The sequence below is a fragment of the Anser cygnoides genome, chromosome 23, assembly GCF_040182565.1.
Source record: "Anser cygnoides isolate HZ-2024a breed goose chromosome 23, Taihu_goose_T2T_genome, whole genome shotgun sequence".
In the NCBI taxonomy this organism is placed as follows: Eukaryota; Metazoa; Chordata; class Aves; order Anseriformes; family Anatidae; genus Anser; species Anser cygnoides.
This window is the reverse complement of record NC_089895.1, coordinates 8288221-8301142: the sequence shown is the minus strand read 5'-3', so window position 1 is coordinate 8301142 and position 12922 is coordinate 8288221. Positions and strand designations below refer to the sequence as shown.

Here is a 12922-nt window from a genome sequence, read left to right as displayed (position 1 = left end):
GGAGGACCTGATACCCTGAGGGAAAAAATGTTAATTTCTTTTCAACATTTAGATTATCAGTCTTGATTTTGATACTCCCCTTAGTGCTACTTAATACACAGATTTATGTAGAAATTTTGTTCCACCAGTTTTGGGCCCCAATAAAAATTCCATTAATCATTCACAGGATAGACTCAGGAACCAGATTCATGCACGGTCATTGTGTTACCTGCTGGGAGACCTGTGAATTCTCCATCCCTTGATATACTCAATTTAAGGTTTGTTACTTTCTAGAAGATAGACTTCAATAAAATAGAAATTATTGGATTCAGTGAAAGACTATTTGAGTTAAATGTGACAGGCACAGACTTTTAAAAAGTCAGGCACTAACGGTTGATCACTCCATCTTTGAAAAAAAGTCAGGAAGTATTTATTTAATAATGTGTATGTATTGTGCTCAATGGACACTGTCCTATAGCTAAATTTTGCAGCACAAGTTTTGGTATTCTGCATTGTTAAAGTTCATGGAAGTTAATTAAATCCAGCTCTGCAAACCCTAAACAAAAACAAAGCACGATTTCTATTATGCTGACTTTTTTGGGGGCTTGTCATAATAAAACATTGTTATTGGATGTAAAAATTATGGAACAAAGTTATGTCTCCCTCGTGTAATATAATGAAATCCATTTAATACTATTTTAAAACCAAAAACCTCATTAAAACAGACAGAATGTAAGGATGACAAATTACCTAGCAGGAAGCGTGAGCATGAAACGTATTCCATGCACTCGACTGTTCAGAATACCACACACTTAATTCAGTAACGCAGCACAGATGTCAAAAAACAGCACAAATCCTGAAGCCACTTTGGGAAGTGTAGGGTACTAAACACCCAGACACAAGAAAGATTAATTCTTTGTGAACTGATGTGAAGATGGGCCTGCAGGGGTGACATCTGAGAGCTTTGCCTACCCATAGCTCAAGCCGAAAGCTAGCGAAACTTCCATCATGGTAGAAGTAGGTGTGAGGAACAGACATCGGAAAAAAGGGCCATGGGGGGTGTTTGCTTCTGCAGAGGCTGCATTTGACAGCCACGGAAAGTAGGAGCAGCAGGCCATATGTCCCACACGTGTCTTACAGGCCATACGTCTCACAAACAAATTTGGAAGAAGCCAGTCTTCTTCCGAAGGTGTCTGAGGTTTCATATTTTTCGGATCTAAGTGTAATCAAGGCCAATATTTGTGTATTCACCCAGAACTCAACACTAGGTAAGGCTGACTGATACAAGCAACACTCCTGTTACGGTTGGTGACGGTGCAGGTGTAGCATTATCAGACACAGCTTGAGAGAACAGGTCAAACTTTGCCAGTCCTTGAACAATACCAATTACTCTAAAAGCTACAAATTATTCTGTATTATGCCTATATAACTGGGTGCAGCCTCAGATCCACAGCAATGCTCATGTTCTATTAACTACAAAAATCAATATAGCTTATACAAATATATATCCTTTCAACTTCACTATTCATTTTATGAAATCAGATTATTTCTCAATAACACAGATAAATTCTACTATTAAATGTTTTAACACCCTTCTAGGATTTTGACCCAAAACTCAGTATAAATGTAGGGAATACAGTCCTACTGTCTTGAGAACTAAGCTGGTGGAAGCTTTGCAGTTGAACTTCAACCATCAGAGAATGCAATTCCCTTTGAATAGACAACTTCATGTTAAAAGTATTTGGGGAGCCATTGCTTTTAAGCCCACCTATCATTCAAAAAAGAGCCCCTCCGTTTTCCTACCTCCACTCCTTGGACTTTCAGTTTCATGTGATCCTCTCTGGTGGTTTTCCCATCTTTCCTTTTTTTCCAGCAATATCCATCTTTCCTGTATTTCACCTTCTTCCTATTATATAGGATCATAGAACCATTCTGTGGTCTGAAAATAAGAAACAATTAGGAATTAGATAAAGAAAAAAAACACTTCTAAGAGAATTTATGAAGCAACATACTGCAGACCAGCGAAAGTCTCTACAGAAAAGCATTACTCTGTATTTACCATAAAAAAAATCCACCTTTTGTTGCTGTAAACTGGATTAACTATGTTTTACAATCTGCAAAATTTTACTTGAGAACGTTGTACCTAATGAAGTGTGCCAATGATCGATATATATATATATAAAAAAAAAAAAGGAAAAAATAAAGTACAATAGTCTGTGTCTTCACAAGATATATTATGCTTGGGCTCAACTACACACTGAAAATTAGAAGGAAAGAATGGCTAAGGAAAAAAAGGACTTTTTTTGTTTGGACAATCTCCCTTTTTAATCCATCAGTAGGATTAGATAACAAACGCCTCATATGCAGCACCAGAATATGGATGTTGGCTTAATAATGCAACAAATAAAGAGGTAAAGAGAAAAACATTAACTTATACATTGGTTTCACTGTTCATACTCAGATCAATGTTAGACATGGAATAACTTTCTCCTTTTTCAGTATCATCTTGACTTCAAAGATGTATGGAAATATTTTCCTCTTAGAAAGTGCATTGATGCTTTAGAATATCAGTAAAGAAACATTGACATTTGTCCAATATACAGGAGTTAGCATCTTTTTGGTGTACTACTATATTTCACAGAAATGTTTTGCCATATGCTAAGCCAATACACAAAAGGGGCATTTCTGCTGTAATATTAAAAAAAAAAAATCACTAAAAGGACACCATGCGTCACATGCAGACAGCAGTACTGTAGATGCTGCAAAAATTTACAGTGGTACATTAGTCACAGTAATTTGGCTTTAGAACACCAAGAACAGAAAGAAAAACAACAACATTAGAAGCAGAAACAATAAACAACTTTCATAGAAAAGATTTGGCTGGAGACATTTGATAAAGTAAAACTCCTGAGCCTACAGAAACAAAACAAGTTAACAGAGAGAAGCCTTCCCAGAAAAAGAGAGGAAACCCCCAAACAGTACACACTTTGCACTTCTTGTGCATGTCAACTTTTTGAACTTTATCAGCAAGGTGTTTTCAGACAGGGCAAAGTGTTCTCTGGAATTGTTAAAAGCTGCTGAATATTTTTAAGGCCAGCTGTGAGTTTCAGTCTAGCTTCCAGCCAACACAACTAAGCTCTTTAAATAAATAAGCCAAATTAAGTAGTGTCTGTTCATTAATTATTGGCTTGTGATTTCAAAGGCATGCCAAAGGTGTAAAAAATAGTGCCTGGACCAGCTGGAAAGGTATCTTTTTTCCCTTCCCACTTCTGTTTCAAACACTCCAGGCGCTCTGGTATAAGCACCAGTCTTCCGCAGGTACTCTCCCTCCATTTTTCTCTCTCAAAGGCTACTAACAAAATACTCCATTTGAAGACAACTGCCTTCACCAATGTTTATCACACAACAATAGGGCAGTAACACTGATATAAATGCTGTTAATTATAGAGTAACTCACACCAATGTTCTATTAAGTGCATAAAGCCAACTTACTACTGAGGAAATTACAGTTTTCTACCACCATAGGCAAGCTGAAATTACCTAGGATCAACCAATACCCCTCCTTTGTCAAAACAAATACCACCGGCAATCACGGGAACTGCCATAAAAGCCATGCCTGTCCCCAGTCTCTGCATGTCAGTCCCTGTCCTCGCACAGGCGTAAAAGCATGCCCTGCCTCTTTTACTCCCAGTGTTTTCCCTCCAGAGTGCGCTTGCACAGTACGCCAAAATACAAATGTAACAAATGTGTACAAGAAATAGCATAAAGTCTCTTTTAGTATGAAAACAGACTTTCTACTTCCACATGCTGTACAGAGCCCCATTCATATACATTTATATATTTATTTCCTTCTTTGGAAGTGGAAGGAGAGACATTTTTATTAAAAATTTACATCATGAATATTAGCAAGAGGCTTTGGTGAAGTATGGGAAGAAGTCTTTCCCGAGGAATGCTTCTATCTTATTATCGCAGCAGAACTGTGCTAAGTTCATAATGCGGTAATGACAGTGTTTTACTTTATTGCATCATTACCGCTGTGCCACAGAAGGGCTCCAGGACGTGTCTGGTCCCTCACTTGCATTCCTATTAGTTCACACATGAGAGAGGCACCAAATTAAGATGGGATGTAATCAGAAACCGGACAAACACCAGAAATCCAGCTCACAAAAAAAAGCTGCTTGTGATCATGTAGAAATCTTCATTCATACTATGCAAATAAAAATACAGTATTTCATTTCAAATACAACCTGTATAATAACAGTCTGTGTGTTCAGCTAGCCAGACAACCACGGTTAGCAGTGGAAAGTGGAGGTTTTTGTATCAGTTGATTTGCAAAATAAAGCAATGCACGAAGCAGTCAAAATCAACCCAAACCATCCACTTCAATGAAGCACCTCAGAGAAGCAGCCTGTGAAACAGGCAGAACTTACAAAATAAATAAATACACAAAATCAAAAAGCACTTCAGATTCCGCACCTTCCGGCATGGCTACATTCACAGACAAGTGAGATGTGACATCACCACAGAAATAGTAGATTTTTTCCACACACATGCAAATGTTTCTATCTGTGACCAAAAACCCAAGCGCTATCCAGGACCAGCAACATCGGCACCTCCCCGCCCCTTCCAGAGTTGTCTCTCTCTGGGGAGATCAGATGCTGCAATTAATGCCATCATCTGGTATCTCATCTTCTTTTCACCTGAGGTCTTGGACCATTTGTCAAGTCTTCCAGCCTCCCAGCCCTGCTTCTAGGCCTGCAATACTCTCTCCAGGAACTTGCCCTGGGTCTCAGGCAGGCGAAATGGCGTGAGCCGGTGTTTGCACTCCCTTCTCAGACACAGCACGCTGAGGGCTGACAGGGATTCGGGTCTGTGTGGAGCCTAAGCCTCCCACGCAGTGGCAGCACTGCCAGGAGACCTACACACTCACGCTCTGGTTGCTGCATCTGTCGCAGTTCCTTCATGTTCCTCCCCTGCCCTACGCCTCACGTGTAACCGACCAGATGAAAACCAGCACCTTTCCCACTCCTCCTCCTAGCCACTTTGAGCAGAGCAGCACTAAGGACTTCTTGAGGCTGCTGTTGTTCTCCTCTCCTCTGCATCACCCTGAAAATAAACACCTCGGTGTTATTGAAACTCCAGAGTTTATGTGACACAGTGGTGTAGATAGTGTGGGATTAATTCAGTAGAGATATTACATATCTTGTTGCTGTGTTTATTCTAAAAAATTCCAGTCATTTCACATGTCGGCTCAAACTCTCCAAAACATCGAAGATTTCCATTTGTCATAGTGTCAGAAACATGCCATGGCTTACAAGTTACCTGCATTCTTAGGGTAAGTAATGAAAATACCAGCATTGTGGCAGGCCTAATCAGCACTTGGGTGCACGAACTTACCTCCTCTCCAGTCGCGGCACTCATAGCACAGGCATTTTCAGAAAGTGTACACTAGAAAGAGTCTGGCACTGCAGGCATGCTATAGCAGCACCACCAGCTGCTTGTACCCTGCTAACAACGAGTGCTCAGGTGATTTCAGAGGAGCTTCGTGTCTTCCAGCCCCTGCATGTGCGGCCTTCCCCAGGAAGGTGCGGGCGCTGCACGGGGCCGTGCCCGTGGCCTCCTCAGCCCCACGCAGCTCCAGCGGCCTGGCCGTGGAGGTAACACGCTCCTCCATTCGGCCGCTATGCACTTTCTCAGATTATATGCAGCGCTATCATCATTAAGGCTTTGATTTCTCCTTTGAGCATGCTGATTTGATATGCTGGACTAATGACACGGTAAATCGTTATTGTGTTGATTTTTTTTCTAGCTGCTTTGCAAGGTTGCAAAGACGACATCAAGGATATTGATTAAGTATGACAAGTTCTACATGCCCGCTTGGAGGACTTGAAAAATTTTAATGTGCGAGTAAAATGCTCCTAATTTTGTGTTCAGTGCCACAACAGAGCGAGTAGCTGAACAGACCATAAAGCTGAGCTATGCAACCTTGCTGTGATTTTGCAAGGCTGAAATAAGTTTTTTGTTGTTTTATTTCTGTGATAAAAAAGAAAGCAGTAAGAGGTCACTGGAAAACAGTTAACAAGATTTATATGAAATAAAATAAAACACGGTGAAACAAAATCTCTTTAAAATCTCTGGAGCAGTTGTCGATTCTGATAGCAGTGTATCAAGTTGGTTTAATGCTCATAGAAAACAGCTGGTTTTTAAAGATATCTTCATAAAATGAGAGGCAATTTTAACCTGATATACATTGCTACTATATTTCTCTTGCTGTAAGAAAAAAATAGAGAGGGAAGATCTCCTGTGCTTATCTCTCTTGCACAAACACAGCCAAGAGCAATAAATTGACGGTTGCAGCAGGACTCGATCGAGATCTGATAGCTATTTCTAGGACACACAACGAGTATGGCTTGAAATCCAGATCTCCTCTGAAGGTTTTGCTGGCACACGTAACTTCAGAGATTTCATTCACACCTTTCCATAAGAGGGGGAAGAAGCTGTAAACCTGAGCGCCAACTATCCTGGGACTGTAATTCCTTACCAGTCTACTCCAATTGTGTTTTAAGAAGCCTGCAACTAAAGTAAGGTAGAGTTGTCTGCATGGCATCAGTTACAAAAAGCAATTGTTTTCCTTCGTATTAAACTCCACCTGGAACCACAGCAATAATATGAAGTACTGACACATTAACAGCAATTTACTTTATTTGATTAGCTACTAGTTTGCAGCTACAGAGTGCTCTTTTCATTAATGTAAGACTAAATTGAAAATAATAAAATAGTATTTTAATATTATTGTACGGCAGAAAGCAAGCAGGAATAATCTAAACCAGTGAGAAGCATGTTCCCCCAGCAGTGTTAAACACTGGAGCTGCTGGAGTGGCCAGCCTGTGCCACCCCTTCCTTGTCCCCAGAGCTGGGGATGACCATGGCACAGCCCAGTTTTGCAAGTTTTGCATTGCACGTGACAAAAAACTTGTGGCCATGACACAGCAGCACAATCTCACAGCAGGTGAGATCACCTATATTTGTCATACGTCAAACACCACGTTACTTCACTTATTCCCTCGAGGTGCTTTTCCAGCATAATGTGGAAAGGTCAATAGCATTTTTCCCTCCACTCAGAATATATTTGTTTTCAATGACGCAAGAAGGTTTGTTGCCGTTACAAAACAGGCAGCAAATCAAAGGAACGAAGGGACTGGAAACAGGTGAGCGGAGCAATCCTAACACACAGCTCAGCCCCAGCAAAGAAGGAGACGAGCACTTTGCCTTGCTTGCTCATACTGTAAATTACTGTCCTACAGAGAGGCTGGGGAACACCAACAAGGAAACCTTCGCAACGGCCACCACCGCAACTGCTCAGCGAGCAGCAACGCATGCCCCGTCCTCACATTCACAAAGCCCCCACAGCACCCTGAGACCTGCCGTCCGCGCAGCAGCTGGGCGCTAACGAAGGCAGATGCAGCACTTTCTGTCTTCCAGAAAGCTGCGCAGGAAAGAAAACAAGAGTGAATCCCTGAGCCCAGAAACAAGGGCAGCCAGGCTTTTTGCAGAGACGGTGTAATTATTTCTGGTCCCACTGTGTGGAGCTTGCAGGATAGTGTACTTGCTTACAGACCGAAATAGCACAGAGCATGTGGAGAGTGAAGTCTCAGCTACAACTTTGAATTTCCTTCCTTTTATGAGCCTGTGGCATTTAAAAGCTGCCTGATCTCTTTTTAGGCTTCTTGTTTGTGGCCTGGGGGAAGGAGGGAAAAGGACAGGAAGAATAATTGCAGAGCAGAAAGCCTTTTGTCTTAAGTATTGATGAGATTTGAGATGCTTCCCTCTCTCCTCCTGTTATTTACCACCGTGGCTCTCAGATAAATTGGCACAACAGCGTAAGAGCTATTTTTGCCCAAATTGTTCCTGCTGCAGCCAGGGAAGAGATGCTAAATTGCATTTTCGGACTTATTTTCCAAGCAAACAATCACGCCTTGTTGCTGACGGACCCAATGGGATGGCTGGTGCTCCACCTCCAGGTGGGCACCGTTGGGGCCACAGGGCCCCTGGGACGTCCTATAACAACACGAAGGTGGCGACAGTGCGCACATCCGAGTGCGGGGCACGAGGCTGCTCCAGGGAATACTTCACAGAAACGGCATTTGGGGTTTGGCACCCGTGGCTCCATACACAGGACCAAGGCTGCCGGAATCTACCCGCGCGTATCTGCTTACAGCTCTGAGTCCTATTTTGAGCAGATTTTTTGTTTGTTCGTTTCTTTTAATAATGCCATTTACTTGAATAGTAATCTAAACCAGTTCATCTTGTCATGAACACGAAATAGATACAAGGAGAGAGAAAAGAGAAAACAAGGTTAAGATATTTTGGTCAGCTGATGCTTCATATCTGTCTCTCTGCTGTGTTCATAAATTAAAGTCCCTGTGGCCTAAGTGACCAAGATGTTCCCTAATCATGTTAATGCAATGTTAATAAGGCTGTTCAATGCAACTAGTTCCCTCTAAATTGTCCATAAAGATTTGGTAAATGTCAGACATATCATTTAATGAAAACTATGTTTTACTGCCTATAGAGCTCCAGTTGCTGAAAGGGAATTGTAAATATTGTAAAGCTAAAAGAGACTTTTTTTCCCCCCAGGACAACAGAAAAAGAACCCTTCCTCTAGAAGGTCCATGTCTCTAAAGTTGATTTTTTACTGTATCATCTGATATTTATATTTCAATTGCCTGTCAACTTGGATATTTAAAACACGTCAGTTCTTTACAGCAAAAATACCAAATCAAGTCTGGAGTTTCTCACAGCAAAAAGCCAGCAGGCATCAGCAACTCAAAGCTTTCCAGCCCTGAAAATGCTTCTACACAGCATCATCACAGTGAGATGAACATTGCTGCAGTGAGTTTCAGGCCACAGAAGTGGGGTGAAAGGCTGTCTCAGCAAAGCTGGTGAAATCCTCTCTCGGATGGTCCTAACGAGACGGTCAGGCAGCCACTGTACTGCCGCTACGTGCCATCCCTCCGAGCAGGAGTAGTGACAGCGGCAATAAAGCAAGGCAAGACCAAACCGGCAGGTAGAGGCAGATGATCTCGGCAGGCAGCCCTAAAACAACTTAATACTACTAGGAAAGATCTGCAGGTTTTTGCCTTTGGATGTCTATCCTTAGAACAACTCTCATGCTGCACATCATGTAAAGTTTCTACCTCTTGCAGAACAGAAAGGGCTGTTCTATTCCTTCTTGAGAAACTCTGTCGAATCCCTTCTCACTCTCAGCTGAGAAGACTGCTGCAGCACAGGCATGGAACAAGGTGGATGGGGAAGGTGGTTCAGGAAAGAGTTATTGTCACAAGAAATATTCTGCAAGATTGAAAAAAACCCATAGCCCAAAATATTCTTCTCAAGTTAATTAAACTAAAGAGAGAGGACTGAGAATACGATACTCATGGGAAATCACATACTGCTCTGAATACACTAAGAAAAATAGTGTGTGGCCAACACAGGCCATTTTAAAATAACACAGAATGTACATAATAACATCTGAAAAGAATGATGCAGTCCCCTAATTCCCTCATCTGGTACTCAGTCAATTTCCTTAAAAGCATCATCTATTTAGTTTATGTCACCGACTTGCTTCACTTTGCTGGAAATCGCCTTCAGTCCATTCCAAACCATACCTAACGGCATCAAAGTCTTCTGAAGCTCATCCATCAGCAAAGGCCCATTGCCTACAACTTCCCCGCTCGCTTCCTGTTTGGAAGTGAAGAAGGGAAGGAACATGCAGTGTCAGGAATGAAAACCTATGCAGAAGAGATGGTGAATTTGTGAATGGAGAGAAATGCCAGGAGCGAGTGCTCCCAGATGCCTCCCATTCACATTAAAGCAGTGTCATGCAGAAATCCAAGCAGGCATGTTTTTATCTTGTAGATAAGAATCAAACATTCTGGATGATGGATTTCAAATAAATATCTATTAATTTATTTTTTGTGCTATGTGCAGCATTTAAAGCCATTGTATCGCAGCTCTTACTTGCAGGGCTCGGAGGGAACACACGGTGACTGTCAGCTGCAATTCCTTCTGACTGACATCAAGATTTCAGAAATACCTCACCTTTCACTTCTTGTTTTTACAGGGGAAAAAAAAATCTGATGACAGAAATTATTTCTCCCCCGAGAAATGCTGCTCTAAAAGTACTCATTTGCCTTGACATTTCCCCTGCACGGTGCCAATCGCTTATCAGAAGATTAAAGTCCAAATTGAAAACTAAGGGAGGAATCTCTAGCAGCAACAGACCAGGATTTCTCAAAGCAGCATTTTAGTGCACGCCTGTAGCTGGTCAAGCAGACACCCAAAATCTGTGTTGTTTTAGGATGTCACAAAGATTATCTTCTCTGCATTAAGGAAGAGGTCACCCAAAGGTGAGGCACAGCCATAACACCTCTAATAGAGGGCAACGCATCACCGTGCTACCCAGAGACCTGAGGGACACTGACACATGCCCTTCCCCCTGTACCTAGCATTGTATCTACCTCAAACACTGCTGTGGGAGATGCACATGGTGCTTCACTCTCTCCCCCCTTCTCCTCGCAGACAGGAAGGAACATCCCTTAGCTTGGGGTATGGGGTAGTCTTCCAAAAAAAAAAAACCAACAAAGATTCTGCTAATTCAATAGCTTTGTGTGAAATAGCAAAGTCATATGGTGACTTTTGAAAACACAAAAACACGTTCAAGAAATCTGACTGGCTTTGCATGCCCTTGCTACCCTGGGAGATGAAGCTAGCCATCGGGGAGCCAGCCTCCACCCCAGCAAAGCAAGCGCGGGGGCACGCGGCTCCTCCTCAGCGTGCACCAGTGAGCCCTGCCCCTGCTCAGAGCACACCCCGGTAGATGCACATCTTTTTCTTCGTTAGGCCAACAAATGTTTCATTCCAGTAACCCCAAGGGAAACAGCTTTATTCAGACATAGCTCTCTTCCACACAGAGTTTTAAAACAATATTTACACAGACTAATGTTTTTAGACTTTGGGGAGCATGTCCATCACAGCTGTATCACTGGCAGATCACACATCAGAGGCAGGAACTGTTTTTATAATCTATTTCTTTCCCCTCCCAAATAAAACTCTTGGCTTTTACCCTAAGGCAATGACTCACACTCACCTTGCAAGAAAAGAGATCCTAGTTTATGTTCAGCCTTTATCAGCAGGACCACAAGCAAAAGAAAAGCCTGTTTCAATAACTTAATACAGATGTTCAGATTTCACAGCATCCACTGAGGACCCAGCAGTATGTCACCTTGCATGGAGAGTCCACCATCCTATCCTTTACAGTTTCTGTTGCCTGCACTTGAAGTTGAGGTGATTAGTGTGGCAAGTGAAGGAATTCCAAATTACATGTTTGAAACTTACCTGACCTTTGAACTCTGCCTTCATGAAATACAGACTTAAGAGGTCTTCTTATCCATGTAGGAAGAGATGCAAATCCCACAAAAATGTAAATACACTGGATTTTTTTTGTCTTCAGCATTAAATATAATTTGCATTTAAAATAAAAGTGACTTTATTTCATATCTGCAATATCTAAGAGGTTAAAGTCTAAAATGACAGACTTAGCAATTTTATCCATAGTTGCAATTAATGCAACGACTAATCCCATCAAGGGGACATTAATTGGTGTCTGGATGCTCCTTTTCATAGCAGCAGTAGGCCATAAAACTTAATCCTTACCTCCTCTTTCCAGCATGTAGCCTCAGTGTTCATCAATAAAACTAATGCTGTTCATTAAGTATTGGAGTAATTACATACTGCTCCAACCAAACACGACTGAACAAGCGCGTATCAGTACGAAGGTAGCGTTTTTATCAAATCACAGGACTGTTTATAGGCTGCCAAATAAAGCATTTCTGTAAGATCAGGATACATTTGGAGAATTGAAATACGAGCCACAAAGGACTATGAAAGCATTGGGCACTTTTGTGGCATGTGCTGGCAACACCGCAGCCATGTGCAAAGCGTGGCGGCTGCAGCTCGGCAGGCAGCGCAGGACAGCGAGCGTGCTGCCCAGCACCACGGCGAGCAGAGGGCAGGGACGCGGCCGGGGTCTCGTGCCGGGCAGAGGTCATCAGCAGTTGCTGTGCAGCACCGCGCCGCTCACACAACCCCTCTGCGCAACCTGGCCCAGCGCTGCGGCCCCTGCCGTGCTCTGCATGGCTGTGGTCAGGCTCCGAGGTGAGTGATGAGCGGACAGCAGCGGGAGGACAGTGCAGCTCAGACATTTAATCATCCGTCTAGCTGTGTCACGGACCCAGCGACGATCCACAGTCATCGACCTGCCTTTCCTGATGAAATCTGCCAAAGGCGTGCACGCCACGACATGAGGAATGCGTGTCAGACACGCGTGCTCCCCAAAGTCCTCAGCAGGCTGCAGAGGGGCAGCGTGATGCGGCAGCCACAGGACGTGTATTTCCATTTAAAAACTGGCACCAGTCGGCATTGTTATTCTTTACCAAGACCTGTTTTCATGAATGCACGGGAAAAGCCTGCACGTTTTCACACTCTGTACTTGCTCTTGATACAACTGGAAAGGAAACAGGGAGCAGTAACAATAGCACTAATAATAGTAATGTAGCTAATAATAGGATTTGACTTTTCAGTAAACATTTATTCTGCTGTCATTTACGCTCAATGATATCGTGTTTTGTTGCCAAAGACTGAGTTCTACAAAAGATTCACACAGCATCTTTGCATATCATGGCTACTTGGTCTGATTAATCTGATCCCTAAAAATTCTCTTATTTCTACAGCCGCTTAAAAAAGGAGAGGGACATTCTGTTTAGTCAATGCCGACGCTTTTTGAGGTTGTGTTAATTTTTGACACAAGCAACGAGCATCTTCCCCCACCATCTCTGCTTCAGTTTCAGGAGCCCTCATTGCTCCGTCTCCCTCCAAAGCACCA

General features: G+C 42.6%; 1 protein-coding gene across 7 annotated transcripts in view; it reads right to left on the bottom strand.

The window, feature by feature from the left end:
• The window catches only part of CAMTA1 (calmodulin binding transcription activator 1), a 376339-nt gene that overhangs the window by 227602 nt on the left and 135815 nt on the right, over window positions 1-12922 (bottom strand). For all 7 annotated transcript variants that reach the window (XM_066982026.1, XM_066982030.1, XM_066982029.1 and 4 more), the window contains one exon: window positions 1783-1918. In XM_066982026.1, coding sequence (XP_066838127.1) covers window positions 1783-1918 — 136 coding nt within the window. The remainder of the gene's footprint in view (window positions 1-1782; window positions 1919-12922) is intronic.